The sequence below is a fragment of the Pseudopipra pipra genome, chromosome Z, assembly GCF_036250125.1.
Source record: "Pseudopipra pipra isolate bDixPip1 chromosome Z, bDixPip1.hap1, whole genome shotgun sequence".
NCBI lineage: Eukaryota > Metazoa > Chordata > Aves > Passeriformes > Pipridae > Pseudopipra > Pseudopipra pipra.
The window spans coordinates 70764779-70782978 of record NC_087581.1 but is presented as its reverse complement, the minus strand read 5'-3'; the positions used below and the strand labels follow the sequence as shown (position 1 = coordinate 70782978).

The 18200-nt window shown below is 39.4% G+C and overlaps 1 protein-coding gene across 1 annotated transcript in view; it reads right to left on the bottom strand.

The window, feature by feature from the left end:
* Window positions 1-17257, bottom strand: part of SPTLC1 (serine palmitoyltransferase long chain base subunit 1) — a 30600-nt gene extending 13343 nt beyond the window's left edge. The window contains exons 1-6 of the mRNA XM_064642715.1: window positions 17157-17257; window positions 14836-14943; window positions 9591-9685; window positions 5988-6081; window positions 5445-5517; window positions 883-1015 (exon numbers count right to left, since the gene is read on the bottom strand). Of these exons, the coding sequence (XP_064498785.1) occupies window positions 883-1015; window positions 5445-5517; window positions 5988-6081; window positions 9591-9685; window positions 14836-14943; window positions 17157-17216 (563 nt within the window). The 5' untranslated portion in view covers window positions 17217-17257. The remainder of the gene's footprint in view (window positions 1-882; window positions 1016-5444; window positions 5518-5987; window positions 6082-9590; window positions 9686-14835; window positions 14944-17156) is intronic.
* Window positions 17258-18200: the final 943 nt, after the last annotated feature.

Genomic DNA, 18200 nt, shown 5'->3' with positions numbered 1-18200 from the left:
AGAGCACCAAAGAAAGATTTTTTGGCAGACAAATACAAAAGTATCAGTGTGTTGTGGCTTAACCACAACAGGCAGCTAAGCCCCACAAAGCCACTCACTCGCTAATCCCACGGAGAAAATGCATCAATTCCCTGCTTAAAAATCAAATGCATCAATTGAAATTAGTACGTATTGTATTCAAAATAGGTATTCCTTCATATTTTTCATAGAACGGTCAAGTTAGAACTGTGAAATTGCATGTCATAGAAACATTGTGGATATTAAAGATCTAAGTACTAAAAGAATCAGAAAGCTTAAGGAAAATCCATTAACTCTTAACTAAATCTAAGCCCTCTTCTTTTGCCCAGAAAGGTGAGTACTGCTACATTTTTTTTCCTGGCTTTTCACTCTTCCCCAGACAAATTATCACTGGCTGCTCTCAGGGACCAGATTCATACTGGGCTTGCTGAATCCTTTATTTGACCCTGCATAGCTCTCTTTGTGTTATTTTAACATGTACCAACAGTTATCCAACTAAATCCACTGCAAATAGGCACGAGGGGAACAACTGTCCTGGAAAAAAAGGTGAAAAGCCAGCAGTAAACAGAACATCAGTATGACTGTACAGTTTATTAAGAAGAAAATTAGGTATTAGAATTATGTTAGTTCTTGAATGCACACGCTATTTTGCTTTTTCTTCAGATGAGTGCCCAGGTCTGCACGTTCATGATCAAAGTAGTAGCTGATTTCAAGTATTTGGCAAAGAAAATATATTTTAGCTTGATATACTTGATCAAAACCAGCAATATTTTTAAATGTGCAACTTAATATGATTAGCAATCGTGAAAAATTGAAAGGAAAACTCCTTAACCTGGGATTTCCCAAGTAAAAAACAACACTTACACAAACACAATGTCCCCTCTCTTTGAATATGCAGGAATAGCACTGGCAATTGTTGCAAATCCATACGAGTATATAATAGCTTCCTCAGTCCTCATGAATTTTGCAAGCCGTTCTTCTAATTCTAAGTGCACATCTATTTGAGAGAAAAATTGAAAAGATCTTAGATAGCTAACTTGTTTTTACGTCAGAAAGACTACCATTGCTTTTATCAATTATCTAACTGAGGGAAACACAACTTTTATTTGCAGGAAGAGTATTAAAATAAGTAACTTCCCAAAACCCAGTTGCAACCAATCCATCCTCAGTTAAACTGACAAGTAACCTGATATTAATCACAAGCTTTGACAGATCTGAAAATATTTATGCAACACGTTTCTCTGATGTTCTCACGCAATGGTAATTAAAATCTACTTGTGATTAGACCACAAGCAAATTATGGAGAGTTCCTGGGCTGTGACTAGAGAGCACAGTTACTACAGTCAGACAGAAATTATGTAATTTATAGCAATTAACGAGGTCCTGTTGGCAGACTGTCGGTTCTTCCAAGCTGATGCTTCCACTGCACAAGCACAGCTATCACTGTAACAGAAAACTGCTCTTGTCAGACTGCAAATCACAAACCACCTCCTGAATGCACTTCAGTCAATTGAAAAGGTCACATCTCCAAGCCAGAGATTCCTTACCCTTAAGATAAATTGACGCGATTATACACACAAGCATTTCCCATTTGGTCAAAGTGACCCATGTTAGAAATCAAATATGAAAAAGGGTATATAAATGTGGTATATAAATACCACCTGGTGAGTGAACTGTTGCTGCAGAAAGGTAACCACAGCAATAAGTATTCTGCCTAAGCAAAATAACCTGTATCAGACGAACTGTTATTTCTGCTGTCTAACTCTCTTGCCATTCATTACCTGCTTCTGCTAGCAATAGTCAAGACAATTATGCCTTTTATCAACTGGAAATAAAAAGTTACCGTGTGACTTGAAAGATCCCTACTGGCCCAATGTTACCTTTTTGCAATTATTACTGAAAGTTCACTGAAACTAAAATCTAGTCAGGCAACATCAGTTATGTATAGATTCCTTCAAGAGTCTGTGGGGCATGGTTATGTCAATGTTGCTCTTTCCAGCCAGACACCAACAGCAAGGGTGTAGAAAGAAAAGATATCGTAAAAATCTCAACTTTGCCACAGTAAACATATCTAGCATAACCTTTCCCGAAGAGGACACATCCATCTCATTTATATATTTATACAAATAAAAGCAAAAGGTGTTTCTTCAAACAACAGCTTCCCAATCACAGTCGAGAGCAATTTTATCCATAGCCTGCAAACTATAAATCTCCAACAATCCTTCCCTAATGTTCACCTGAGCATCAAAAAATGGAATGGAAAAGAATTCTTTTATTTGGTTTTCCCACTGGTTTTAAATGAAAGCAGCTTAATCACTCATTATTTGGAAGTTTTCTTTTGCACCCTATCACTTTGATCCAGCCACATTAGATATACCAAGCACTCAGAGAAAATCAGAATAGCCTTTCTTCTAAAAAGCCTTTTGGAAGGAAGGATGCTGGTTGGATTTAGCTCATATTCTTTCTGATTGAGATTTTAAGTAGTCCTTTTTCAGAATCTTTATGTCTTTTTCTTCATTGTTACATGGACTTCAGGATCAATGAAAGAATCTTCAGTGAGGTTTCAAAACATGAGGGATGACCTTTGATTCAGTTATTGAACAAAAAGCCCAAGAAAGATCAGTAATAACCAAAAAATAAAAAAACAGACTGGCCACATGGCACTTAAAACATGCAATATAAATAACATTCAGCCAAAAATATTTCTTCAAGCTCTGTCAGTACAGAATAACAAATTAAGGGAAACAAGGACTCAACTACTACTTTTGAGTGGTCAGCTACTGATACCTAAGGGGAAAAAATGTTTTGTTGGAGTGTAAAAGACTACTTACATAATTTAACTAAAAAACTGAAAAAGATAACAAGACCATCACAGTTCAAATTCAGAACTTGCATCCTTCTCACTGGGCAACAAGCACCACTAACTAAGCAATGTCTAGGTAGAAACAGTGGGCAAAAGAAATATTGTCAGCCATAACATCTAACAAATACATTCAGGTTTGTGTAGCAGAAAGAAGGTTTACAAGCCTAAGTGAATTCTGCCAAGGGCAAGAACAGTTAAGTTCAAAATGACACACATTTTGTGCATCACTACATAAGGGAAAGAATGCTTTATGTAACTGTGAGATTGGAAGGTGTTAAGGCACTATGATAAAAACAGAATACTATCTGACTCTCTTATTTTTATAGCAATGTTTTGCTTTAGTCTGGTTACATCACTTGGATTAGCCTAGCTTGACTGAAAACTGCAAACACCACCTAAACTACATTTGGACAGAGATAAGACTGTGCCAGTTTAGTGCCTACCATGTGCTCACAGGCAAGTCAAAAGCAGAAGTGAGACCGAATCCTACATTATCTTTTATATATTTTATCCAACAGGTAGACCTAATCTTCTAAGTAGTACCAATCTTGTGGCTGATAGGCAACCAACAATAGCCTAAAAAAAACCCCACCACCAAACAAGTGATACACCCTTCACCTGTCATTATGGAGAAAACACACACAAGTATTCAGTCTTCATTGTGTGAATACACAAGTATTTCAAGATCATTACGGGATGAAGGCACGGATCCATTTTTCAGGGATACAACACAAAGTAAAAATGTCGTAATGGGGACTAAATCTATATCTTCAAACTGCCATAGATATGAAGAATCAAGTCTCCATTCAAAATAAATTATACCACGATATCTACATTTCAAATAAAGAGATCTCTAATACTGATAGGACATATCAGCACCTAAGAGGAGAGAAGCCTGAGCAATAACAATTGACAATTATCAATTAAATTCTACATAGTTAAGTGAGAGGAAACTGTGTGTAGTTCTGCACAGAAAAAGACTTATTTACCAAAGTCACAACAAACAAAAAATTGAGTGAAAAGTTTAAGGCATACAACATTAATGATGCAAGATGCAAGTGCTTCTTCTCAGAGATTCATAATCCTGCAATACTCAAATGTTTCATGACAGGTGAAAATGGGAAGACAATTTGGCACTGAACAAGTACATCAGGAGTTTGTCTTCCGTTTAAAATCAAGTCTCCATTACTTTATCTGTAAAAGTTATCTCAAGGAGGTCAGTATAACATCACTTCTCTAGAGATGTCATACAGCTTAGAGCCCCTGCTTTGTGAAATGAAGCACTTACCCAAAATTTCATAAGCCAATGAATAGCAAAAGCTATCCAGTTTGCATCTGAGGATTAAATTTCCAAAGAGGGCAGGAAACAAGCCAAAGAATCTCTTTTACTAGAGAAAGTCAACTTTTAATCAGTGTGTTTCAAACAATTACTAGAAAGAAACAAAGCAAAAGACTTCACAAAATTTAAAATCAGCTTGGACTCAAAAGGTGGGAGGCTTTAGTCCACAAGTTTTGCTGAGCATTTCAGTGGTCTGGTTTTTTCAGGGGCAGGGAGGGACGGAAAGCCTGTGTGAATTTCAACAGACCACTGCTAAACTACCATCGGTGAGGTAATCTGGTTTCCTAAAAGTTCTCTCTCTACTAATCAATGGGCTACCAGCATGTTCCTCAGAAATGAACCACAGTTCTAGGTTAATGAACCTCATCTGTAAGATTGATACCAAAAACTCAGCCCTGTTCTGAAATACAGACTTCTTCCAAATCAAATTAAGTACAGCACCGGTTGATCAACTAAAGGACTACCTTGATTAACCAAGAAAAGTTAGTCTGGAACTTGAGTCAAGGCTACAGGAAGCTAACTCTGAAATAGTTTGAGTACTCAGACACACTTTGAATTCCATTGCCTCTGGGAAGAGATTGGAAAGTTCACAAGATGAGTTGATGGTTTCAGCCTGCAACTGCAGCTATTCATATATTACTCTTTGGTTTACATGCAAAATATAAATGCCTGTAAAGAATTATTTCCAGAGCCTGATATTTAACAACTTCCTACTTCTTAAAAAGAATGAAAAAACACCCTACCTTAGTAACACCTGCCATGTCATGAAATCTCTCAATTACAACACTAAAGTTATCAGTAATGAAAAACTTCAATTACAGCATTAGATAAACATAACTAGCAATCTTTATCACAGAAATCAGACTGCCCTCTTGTGGTCTGCTTAGAAACTTTAATTTACACTTTTACTTACATACACCATGCATTATTAATTCTTTCTACTTATTCTTTCTACTACAGTGACCAGAACCAAAACAGATCATACCATTTGCAATTCTCCTCCAAGACCAGCATCAGAAAGAGTAGGAAAAAAGATAAAATAATAAGAAACAAAGCTAGGAACAATAAATGCTACCAATTCTCAACAATTACAGTAAAATGTGTGTTAGAGGATAACTGTTTCTCAAAGCAGCAGAAATAACTTTTTGCTTATATACAGGACTATTTTGGCTGACTTACCAAACTAGTCTGACCCTTAAAGGCAGATCAAAGAAAGTTACTCACCAAAAGTACCATAGAATCCTCTAGGTCCACAAGTGCCAACACCGTATTTCTTCAGAGATGCCTGGGCTGCACTCTTTAACAGGAAAGAATTACATGAAATATTCCTGCACTAACTTTCTAACTCTCCTTTATGCTTCGCACTGTCAATTTTACACCACTGTACACAGACCAGTTTTTGTATGACATAACATGACCTGCTTTACATAAAGGATAATAACGTACTGATTTCTATGAATTAATTTCACATCAAAGCTACTTTAGACAAGTGTTTAAGCATCATTCATTTTATTCTATTACATAACGACATTAAATACTAATCTAACTTGATAATCAGCTAGTATGCAGCAGTACACCAGGATTAAACTTTAGCAAAAAATACAAACTTAAATAGCACAAAATTACAAGGTTTATAACCTTCCTTGCTGCTTTAGAAGTGTATGTTCTTGACAAAGTTCACGTTTTCTGAAGTTATTCTTATTGTCAAGATAACAGACAAAGTAGAAGAGGAATAATCACACAAATAAAATAACTGAAAGAACTCACCTTAACCTTTTCATTATCCAAAAGTCCAAGAAAGTTAAATGATGCAAAGTTTATACATTCCTTCCCATTAACAGTGATTATATGGGTGGGAGGACTGAAAAAAAAAATTACAGGCCTATTGTTATGAATGAACAGTTGCCATTTTCATAAAAAGTCAAACAGCACAGAGTTTTGGTTTTCAACAATAGAAGGCACACAGGTTTTTCAAGGCTCTCTTTCCACTTCTTCCCTTGCAGCTGCCAATCAATATTTAAGTTCAGTGTCAAGTCACAAATATCCTACTATACTCAGCAAAACCACTATTCCTGTAATTTAATAAACTGCTACTATGTTCCTGACATAATTAGTAATTCCTTGTTGAAAATTTAATTCATAGAAAGATGAATCCCGAGGAGATAAATAAAGCTTCTTCTTTAAAAGCACAGTCATAACTATTTGCAAGAAGGAATACTACAAACTAGCACTGAGCAATTTTCTCAATCAAAATTAAACAGGGCTGCTCAAATGTCAAATGCACATGCATAACTGCTCCAAATCTGGTGGCTCACAATATTTCAATGGGTACATTTGGTATGCAAAGCAAATAAACTTGTGAGTTCAAGCTATTAGCTGCAAATTAAGAAAAACACTGAACTGTGTGAACTTCAAAGAACCGCTATGATTTTGGTCTATATCTGTTGACTTTAAAAAAATTAAGCACATCAGTTGCTTCAACTAAGCAATAGCAAAAGCTTATAGAACAGATTTGGAAAGCTTTCTACTAACACCGTGCACGTGCTGAGCGTCTTTTGAATGCTGACCCTGTCCCCACAAAGGAGCTGTCCTGCATTACTGCAGTGCATATTCTGCACAGCAGTAGCATCATAGAAATGTGCAGCAAAATGTCTTGGGGAACTGACTGCCACTGAGAATACACCTGGATCTGTTTGCCTGTCTAGCCAATCAAGGAGCTGTACCAAAGTCTGGATGTCCTAGCAAGTGAAACAACTACTTAGGTTCACAGATACCCACAAGAGCAGACCTATACCTATGCGTTTTGGCACTAACACGAGATTCAATATATTCCCAACATACTATCAAATCTGGTAAATTTACAACAATTTGCCTCATAGCTCCACCTCTCAAGCCTAACAAACACTAATATTCACCAACAACTTGGCCCTTACAAAGCTGCAGCCCTCATGAAAACAGGGCCACACTTTGCTATCAGAATTTTACCCAAACTTCTAAAGGAACACCTATGATTAGGCAGAAAACACTAACGGAAAAGTTTATTTCAGTGAATAATTATAACCAAAACATGGATGCTGACGGCATCCTAAAACCTGCTTTGCAATGTCAAAAACAATGTCTTTGCGAAATAAAGATACTAAAACACTTAATTTCTTTATCTTTTCATGTAACTCCCTTTTCCTACTATAACACGATTCATTAGTTATGGTTAGGGACAACAGTTATGAGATACGGAGTGATCTAGCTGAAACTGTAAATGAAAATATAATTTCAAGCTATATTCAAAGAACTTGCAAGCAAATCCTTCAGAAACTGTCTTTTAAGGACTGAAAGCATGCCAACTGTTCTTGGACCTCTCGCTTACATGTTGCATGTATTGAAAAATCAGTCGCAGAAAACAATAAAGTTAAGAAGGCACTAATGAAGTGTCTTATTTTAAAGCAGAACAAGAATCAGCACGAAAATTTTGCAGGTTTACTGTCTTAGGAAATAGATTTACATTTTCTGAATGAGATCTTGTACAACTAAGCTATCTTGCATAGATTAGTTCACAGAAAGTCTCCTACAAGAAGTAACTAATTTCTGGACCGTGACCGACCCGTCATGGGTACCTTCTTCATCTAAATTATTTCAATTCCAGACGGATTACTTTTTTAGTTTGGACAAGTCTCTGCATCTTTGGCTTTGCTCATCATTTGGCAACCTTACTGGGATTATGCAAGTGTTCAGCAGAAAGGAGCATTATTATCACAGGGCACAGACTGCTCTGCATACTGAGAGGGGAGGAAGTATGCCACCCCCACAAAAGCAGAGTCAAAATTTTTTAAATATTTAGTTTTTTCCAGAGTGGTTATGAGCTTTTATAAGCCCTATCCACATATTACTGTAAATATGTAATATTACTTGGGATTAGTGAGGGTGGTGAGGAACTGGAACGGGTTGGCCAGAAAATCTGTGGATGCCCCACTCCTGGAGCGGATGAGCAACCTGGTTTAGTGGAAGGTGTCCCTGCCCGTGGCAAGGAGGTTCTGATGCCATGATCTTTAAAGGTCCCTTCCCAAACAACCAGTTTATGATTAGGAACTCTATAGCTCACTATTCACAACAAACATTAAGACATGGACATCACGGAAAGACTACCTCAATAGCACAAACAGGAACCCCTAAAATACTAGTTAAAAAAGGGAAATGCTCTTGAGCTGAAATCAGGATGCAGACAACTTTTCTTTCTGTATTAATTCTGAAACATGGGATAAGCTCATACTCAAAGTTACAGTCTTATTGCTGTTGAGCAACTTGTGGGAAAGCAGTTAGTTGGCAGTGAAAAATATTATAAAACAAATGTCAAGTTTTCCCCACAGCCACTATTAAGTTTAACAGCCAGAAGACATTAATATTCCATCACAATGTATTTCCTAGCTGTTAGCACTGGAAAGTTCTAAAGAAATCAAACATTTTCTGAATCATTCTAGAAGATATATTTGTTCAGGTTTTTTTAAACATCCAACAACTCCTTTTAACTGCTCCACAGAACTGCTTGTTTCAAAATTTTGAACAATAACAGAAGGATTGTTCACATCACAGTTGATTATGAGAGAGCCTTTTTCTATGGCAGACTTCTCTGTGGTGGCAGAACCATCAAAATGAAGCTTACTATGACAGCAAATAATTGTGCTCTGTCACTAAATTATTTCAAATTATTAGTATCTCTGGAAGGATATTATGAGTGCTTATCCAGTAAAAGTTACTAACACACAAATCTGAAACTTGTAAGAGGAAAAGTCAGAGCAATTTCTGAAATACTGTGACTCTCTCCTATGTCAGCACACATTTTAAAAGCCATGTAACACACAAGAAAGTAATGCTGAGCCATAAATTCCTCACAAAACAGCTTTACAATGCAGCATATCCAATTCTGATTCTGTCCAAAGAGGAGCAACTTTTCAAGAAGTGCCAAGTGGCTAGATACAAAATCAGTTTCTTCTGAAGTGATTTGCGATGACATGAGAAGGTGGCAACATTTTTGGAGGTCTAAGTCCACATATCCAGAAAAAATGAAACTAATTACTACCAAACAATACAGACCCCCAAAGGAGGCAAAGATACAATATTCCTCCCCCACCCCCAATATTGAAAAAAAAAATTAATGATAAAACTTAAAAGTAGGAAAGATTTTCTTAGTGATATCTTAATCTCCACAATGTTGCAAAACCAAGACCATCTTTTCAGTGACATGCTTTCTAAAAATGCAATTAATTTATGAAAGGTTTTAAGGATATGGAGATGCTTAGTAAGTAATACACTTAAAAATATGGACATCAAGTATTTGAGTTGAAATAAAAATACAGAATGTATTTTGGTTACATTTACCCTGAAACAATGTTGTAATTGAGAGCTGGGTGATCTTTTGGCACAGGAGGTACAAGAGGCTCTGGCTGCCATTCTTCAATCAATTCTTCTTTTTCCTGATCAGGAGAATAAAAATACTGTTGAAAAAGAATATTCCACTAAAAAATACATTATGCACTAATAAACAGTTGATAACAATTGTATTAGAAATCACGTATGTTAGTCCATGTCACTTTTCTGAGACACTTAGAATTGATATAATCTCAGGATGTTAGATGCAAAGAAACAGATCAGTTGTGCCTGTGCATTAAAGATCTTACATGATAACAAAGAGATGAGATACTAATTTGGTGTCTCTGCCAAATTTTAATTAATTACAATCTGTTAATTATGAAAATCCTCCTCTACAGTTTATGTAATTGAATACAAATTACATAAAAATTGAATATAAGTTGCCTCACTTTACATTCTCAAGTCCTCAACAGTGCTGTTTCAACAACAGTGGCATTAAAATACTTAGCAAAGTAACAAATATGTGAGCAGGATACATCAGAGAAAAACTGACAAATGCACAAGAAAAGATAACAACAACTACTATACCACATATCCCCCCACCTAGCCATGAAGGAATACTGAGTGCACATTAGTTTTCAAAGTGCTAAATCAGTTATATGATTCCAAAGGACATACAGTGAACCAGCAGAACTAGTGCACTTCTTCCCCATAAAACAGCCACCACTCAGGCAAAGCACCAAAATCATCGTTAATATGACAAAAGCAGAACTTTCACAGAGGATTACTTACTAGTACAGCAACCAGTACCTGACAACATATTGTAAACACATTAACTTTGAAGGGCATGACTAGAATCAATTTGTATTTCTCTGTTTCAAAAAGGCTGCTTATTTAAAGCTGCTTATTTCACTATCAAAACATAAATTCTGCAATCGATTTTTAAAAACACCACAGCAATTTTTTTCCTTTTTCATTTTTTTTTTTCACAAATACATTTTTCAAAGCAGTACAAAATCAAATAAAGATATGCAGGAAAAAAAAAAAAGGAGGAAAGAAAACTACATTTAACAATACAATTAGTTTCTGGCTCTCTGAACCCTAACCCAAACTGTAATTGGTGCTGAGACTGAAGTCCCCATGAGTGTCTCAGATTAGAAGGAGTGTGGCCACAGCAATGTTGGTGCCCTGCTGTGATCCCCTGGGTATGACTTTTCCAGCCCGATTATCTCTTGATCTCTGGACTTTCTGGCTCTCTAAAGCCTAATCCTACACATGCCTAATCTTGCATACATTTATGTATATACATAAAAACACTTTAAATACACTTATTAAATACACAGGGTTGCCCACACATACATACCAAATGGCTTTGGGTAGTTGTATTTTGTTGGTTGTGGGTTTTACTTTTTAATTGCCAGATACCCTGGGTAAGAGAAATACTTAGGCATAAACAGGTTCAACACAAATTATTAAAAAAGTTGCTTTGTGACCCATGTTCTTAAGAAGAGGTAGCAATTTTGTTCATGAAGATAGTTCTTAGCTAGCACTAATGTTCTGAAAGAATGTCACCCACACACCTGTGTTAATATCCAAAGATTAATAATATTTTTATTTACTGATCCTCAAATAACAGGTCTTCAATTTCACAGTATTTATAGACCCATGTATCATCATGGCATAACTTGGCACAAATAATGGTCATGCTAGTTAGAAATTTCTCACTTTCAAACTATGCTCATATACAAGAGAAACTTTACCTACATAGGGAGTCTTGGTTCAAAATTACTAAAAACCTTTACAAGAACATCTGCTCTCCCCTGCAGAACAACATCTGGTTAGTCTGTGAATGCTTTTCCTGCAAGACAGAGCTCTTGTGGCCTACATATTTCTCAGCCTTGCATTAAACATTTGCCTCTAACAGGAACTTTCCAGCCTCCAGACTAATACCACTTAAATAAAACACTTTCCATGCTACTACTGCAGTAGAAATACTAAAACTGAAGAAAACAACTCTTCACCCCATTTACAAATAGCGAGATGTGACTCCCAGTAGAATTTCAGAGATTTTGAGAGAAAAGCTCAGTATCATCTACTACAGAGTAAAATACATGTAAATCTGTAGGGCACCTTCCTTTTATGCATGGTTAAATGATACCATGCAAACTCTCACAGCCTGCTCCATCTCACCGTCACCTTGACACTTTCTACACATTTTACTTTGTGTGAAAAGCCCATAAGAATCTCTGTCTAGCACCCTGTCTGGTCACAGATTTATTTATGCTTCTCAAAATGCCAAACTATAAGGAATTTACACTATCAGAGAAGTACTCCACCTTTTTAGTCTATGCTTTGAGACATCTTATTTTGAAAGAGAACCAGTAGGAATACCTACAAACACTGTCACCAGAGGATGACAGTCAATCAGTGGAAAGCTGATTTCTGCACTGGATTTCATTGTACTCTTGCTACACATTCGACTGAACCCAGAAGCCACATTCATGGTGGATTTCTTCACTGTTTTACAAGTGTGACTCTAAGTGCACTACGTTGCACAATATACCATTCTAGTTCCCCAGGACAGACTGGTATAACACATCACATTAGGATGGCTGTGCAATAGTGGTTTTCTGCATTAATATTTATTACACAGAGCCAGCTCTGCTCTGGCAGGAACCCCAACAATAATTCACAGAGAAACTTCAAGTACCATTACATGAATAGTTGGTGTAAAGGCAGCATAAGCTCTACCAGCTGAGCTGGCCTATCTCCTCCAGTGGCTTTCTCATGTGGTGAAGTCTGGGCACCACAGCATGACCCAGACTAGAACAAGCCAGAAGGCAAATGAGCAGTCTCCTTGGTGAACAGCTGGCATATGCAGATCAACACACACAGAGAAGTCTGGCTGTGTGGGATCCTGCACTGTATGAAACAGACCACACTGGGTCTGGCTGCGATGGTGGTGATTTTCTTCGTAGCAGCTCATATGTTTGTAAGACACACGTGTTTTACACCTGCGACCAAAACAATGCTGGTAACACACTAAAGTTGTAGCACTTGCTGAACAGTCTTTGCACAGTGCTACACCTGTTTCTCACTCTGCCCCCACAGCGAATAGACTGGAGGACGCCCACAAGAGACTGGGAGGGGACACAATCAGGCAGACAACCTGAACTAACCAAACATATATTTCATACTATATGACATCATGCAGAAAAAAAAGAGAGGAGTTTTAGGGAAGAAAGCCACCTTTTCCTTGGGAACTGGCTGGTACTGGTGCATCCATGGGAGGTGTTGCGTGATCGTCTTCACGTCACTTGTCTTATTTCTCTCTTCTTCCACTTTTCCTTTGTTTATTAAATAATTTTATATTTACTCACAAGTTTTCTTGCTTTTACTCTTCCTTTCCCGTGTGAGCAGCTGTGCAGTGCTCAGCTGCCAACTGGGGTTAACCCACAACACAGACTGGTGTCAATTATATGTGGATTTTTAGTGAAGACTAAGGAGGAGGCATATCTCTGCATGTTCTCCACAGCTATTCCCCCACACAAAATAAATTACCTCTTTTCACAGCAATTATGTACATGGTAGAAAAAGAAACGGAACCACTCCATGCCTCTGATGTATCAGCTTGCTTAACTCCTCCAGCTATGTAGATATGTAGAAGATATATTCACAGTCTCACTTCACTGTTGCTTTTATGCTTACTTTCAACAAACTTATCTGTAGACAAGACATTCCCCTTCAAATACAGTTCTTCCTATGGAAAAAACTACTTCCAGCTTTGGAAGTCAATGGTAAAGCCAGCTAGACTAACTTGCATCTCCTTCATCATTAGGTAGCCTGAACAAACCATCAAATCAAAGAGCATTCACCCATGACATTGTTTTGCCATCAAAATAAAGGTAACAAAAAGTTAGAGGTGTCTTTAACACCTCAAGTCAAACCCTCTGATGCAACACAGCTCACAGCATTCTGCAACTTTCTTCTGTACCTTCCAATGTTAATCAACATATCTAGCCTGCGTACAATTAAATTTTCAATCACTTTGGCTTTTTGCTAGTATTCACATTCCTTTTCACCCTTCAACCTAAGTAAATTTTGTATAAACCTCATCAGAAGGATCACAGCAATAATGTATTTGCATGCTTCTGTTTTTCAGAAAGCCTGTTAACTGCTGTCCTCTCAGTGAACTTTAATACTGTCATCCTGCAAAAGTAGGGTTATTTAAGCATAAAACAATTTCCAAATGTTTTTCCCTCTCCTGATCCCCTTCCAAACCCTTGCTTCCACTGAGCTGCAGCAGACCAGCTACATGTGCAATCTCCCAACTGCTCGTTGTCCCCCGTTAAAATGACACACACCACTTCATCCCCACATACCACTATTAGAGATTTCTCTGAGCACTTTCTTAAATACCTCAATTTCAGCAAAATGGTCGGTCACAAATGAATATGACAGCATGAAACTGGATGATAACATCCAAGATACACAGAGAGGTACCTGAGTGAAATCCTTACTTTGTAAGGAAAATATAGGTTTCAGATTTCCCAGGTCACCAGTTACGCAAGAGTCACAAAGAGCCTTTTCCCACTATCTACTGAAAGAGAACGGATCTTTAAAAGAAAAAAAAGTTATCCTTCAAAATAGCAGAGATCAAAACCATCTGATGGAGGGAAACTCTACTAAATGAACTACACTAGTTTCTGGATGGACAGTTAGAGGCTACTTTAAAACCACAGCACATCTTCCTAGATGATCCGAACACTCTATGTTTCACTGCACAGGAGTTCCCCTTGTGTTCATTCCTCCTCTGTATTCTTTTTTTGAGGCAACTACGCTGCAAAAGAAGAAAGTTGTTGCTACACTACAAAGTTTTGTGGAATCCACTGTAAACTCTCAGTGTTGTTACTCACAGACCCCACATATACAGATTGATCATTTTCCTACCCTCTATGCTCTTACAGTTCATTTTGCAAAGCTTCCATTTTTAAAATAAAGCCATCCACTGCTTAGAGCTAATGCCAGCTCTCCATAGGTTAGCAGTCACTGTCACATCAGCTCTTTTTTTAGTTCTCAGACTCTCAAACACAGTGCTACTTTAAAAGCACAAACTGAAGCGTTTAAGCAAGTTTCTGAGTCCAAAGTAAGCTCACCCTTTGAAATTCTAAAAAAGCAGCATCACTTGTAATGCAGCCAAATATATCAATAGCTATAAACAGTTTCTCTAAAGAAAAATGTTTTCCCACCATACCTTAAGTGTTAGATCGGATCGCTCTTGAAGCTTATATGTCTTGGAGAATAGAAGTCTGATTATCCATAGAATTAGAATTCCTTCTAAAATGAGATGGTAAGCAGGGGCCTGAAAACAAAAGCACAAGAACAAGTCTACACAGAATTCTATTTGAAGCAGTGTGACACAATGCAACAGTTTTGTCTCTCCTAGTACACTCAGAAAACAACCCAAGGCTGATCATCAGCTCATAAGTGTTTCTAAATCAGTAAAAATTGTAGCTATATAAAAGTGGATTGCGCTGCAGCTACTACTCATAGCTGTTAACTTGAGTTTGAATGGATTTAGTCTGCTGTTCATAAACAAAGCACACACTAAACCGATGGATTTCAGTTCCACACATCCACGTAATTTGAATATTGAGGGTAAAGGCAGTTAAGTCATACAGGTTGCACCAGTCAGTACCTGTGAAGGCAGAAAGCTTTCAAAACAAGCAGAAGTATCCCAAGAGCCTGAGGGTCTGTGTCATCTATACACAGTCACTTCAACCCTCCATTCTTTTAACCTACAGTCCACCAGCAGGGACAGCTACTATTATTTACCAAGAAAGCTAAGCCTAGCCTTACAGCCAACTTCTGTCAGTTTCACAGGCACTTTGATCAGGTACACAAGTAGTTCCGTCCTTGTGTCATTTACTCTCTTGTGCGGACATAATGTTTGGGAATACCTAAAGCAAACCAGAACACAGAGTTGATCCCAGTTAAATTTAGCCTCTTTGGGTGTTTGGAGGGAGGAAAGTCAGTTTCCTCTGACAGTACAGCTAATTTAAATCAGACGTGGAGTTACAGCATCAGCACTGGACACCTAGTATTAATGATGAGTTTAGTTATTCAATTTCAGAAAGGCTCCTGCCTGCTATTTTTAAAAGACTCAAAGTGCACACAAACGAACACGCTCTCACTTCAAGTCAGGGGAAGAGATCCCACAAATCAACACTTTCTGGTGGGATCTGACCTGCCAACAAAATAAGTGGAACATACCACCCATCCAGAAATTAAAGGAAACTTAACACAAGTTTTTAAAACCACTAAGGAGTCCTAAGGCATATCAAACTGAAAATAACAAATCTATCTTTTGCACAGTACTTTTCAGTTTACCAAACATTGAGAATACATAGGTAAACCTAAATATCTAAAGAACAGATAGTACACTAACACAGAGGCCCCTGTGCTTTTCAGTGCCTACAATTATCCTGAATTCAGTGCACTAGAGCATGCTACCTGCTTCATTAGCTAAGCACTTCTATATTTGGACTGCAAATCCTTGCATAAATTCTCACCCTTAGCCAAAGGAAGGGATACAAGAACACTGCCTATCACCAGGACATCCTTTTTATTATCACTAACAAAGCCTGGGTACTAACAAACACTGCTGATCCCCCTCAGGAAGGAACTCAAGCCTAAGCACTTAAACGCTGTTTCTTGCTTTGTGAACCTCACTTGTTACGTTACAAACCCTGACCCCATACTCAAAAAAACACTGTGAACCTGAACACTTTAATGCTCTGGCATATGCCTTCAATGTCACTTTATAACCTTAGTCCAAACAGCACATCATTTAGTCCAAATCGTGACAGTTTAAATCTCTTTCATTTTAGAAACACAAGTACTGTATTATATAGAACAGTTTCAAAGCTGTGTTCACTTCCTCTTGTCCCACTTTTTGCTCACACTGGATTGACTAATTGCTGTTTCCCTCGGCATATTTGAATTAGAAACACGGCAGACACTATGAGCAGACTTGTACCCAAAGTATTCTGATGGAGTTAAAGCAGCTTGACCACAATGAGGTCAGCAAGATCACTTCAGCAAGAGAGTAATTCAGTCAAAATAAATAACGCAGTATGTTGTCAAATGCTACCAGCTCGTCCCAGGGAAATTGTCCGAACTATACCTATGTGCAAATGTCCAAACTATATCTGTATGCAAATCTATACGTCCAAATCTATACGCAGAGCGATGCTTCATAAAATCAAGTGTCTGCATCAGGCTGACTTTTTCGAGGCTGAAAAGTAACTTTCATGTGAAATTTTTCACGTGAAAAACCGGTCCAACGGACCAATCTGAAATGAATTTATAAACGCGGAGAAACGGGACGCGCGTCTGTCTTTCCCACACACAAGCGCGGTGCCCACACGCCCGCTCGCAACCCGCGCAGCGCCCTCGCCCGCGACCCCAGACCCAGCACCCCCCCCGCCGCCGAGCGCGGCGTACCAGCGCCGGCGACACCTGCCCGCCCCCTGAGCCCCAGGCCGCCCTCAGGCCGCCCCGCCGGGCCCGCACCTCGTAGAAGGCCTGCACCATCTCCACGAGCACCCACTGCTGCCCCGCCGCCGCCGCCATGGCCGCGCCCGCCGCTTCCGCCACCGCCCCCGCGCGACAGGGGCGGGCCCGGCGCGGCAGCGGCAGCGCCCCCTGCGGCCCCTCACGGGAGTGCGGGTTTTGGAGTTGTAGAACCATGGAATCGTGGAATCGTGGAATCGGCCGGGCTGGAAAAGACCTCCGACACCATCAAGTACAACCCTTGGTCCAACCCTGCCGCGGTTACCAGACCCTGGCACTGATGCCACATCCAGTCTCACCTTCAACACCTCCCGGGGCGGTGACTCCACCCCCTCCCTGGCCAGCCCATTGCAATGGCTGAGCACTCTCTCTGGAAAAAATTTCTTCTTAATATCCAACCTAAACCTCCCCTGGCACAGCTTAAGACCGAGCCCTCTTGTCCTACTGCTGGTTCCTGGGAGAAGAGACCAACCCCCACCTGGCTCCCCCCTCCTGTCAGGGAGTTGCAGAGAGTGATGAGGTCTCCCCTGAGCCTCCTCCAGGCTGAGCAACCCCAGCTCCCTCAGCCTCTCCTCACAACACTTGTGCTCCAGACCCTTCCCCAGCCTTGTTGCTCTTCTCTGCACCTGTTCCAGCCCCTCAATGTCCTTCCTGAACTGAGGGCCCAGAACTGGACACAGCACTCCAGGGGTGGCCTCACCAGCGCTGAGTCCAGGAGAAGAATCACTTCCCTGGACCTGTTGGCCACACTGTTCCTGATCCAGGCCAGGATCCATTGGCCTTCTTGTCCCCCTGGGCACACTCTGGCTCCTGTTCAGCTTCCTGTCAATCCAAACACCCAGGTCCCTTCCTGCCTGGCTGCTCTCCAGCCACTCTGTCCCAGCCCGTGGGGCTGCCGGGGGTTGTTGTGGCCAAAGTGCTGGACCCGGCACTTGGCCTGGTTGAACCTCATCCCCTTGGAATCAGCCCAACTCTCCAGCCTGTCCAGGTCTCTCTGCAGAGCCCTCCTGCCTTCCAGCTGATCCACACTCCCCCCAGCTTGGT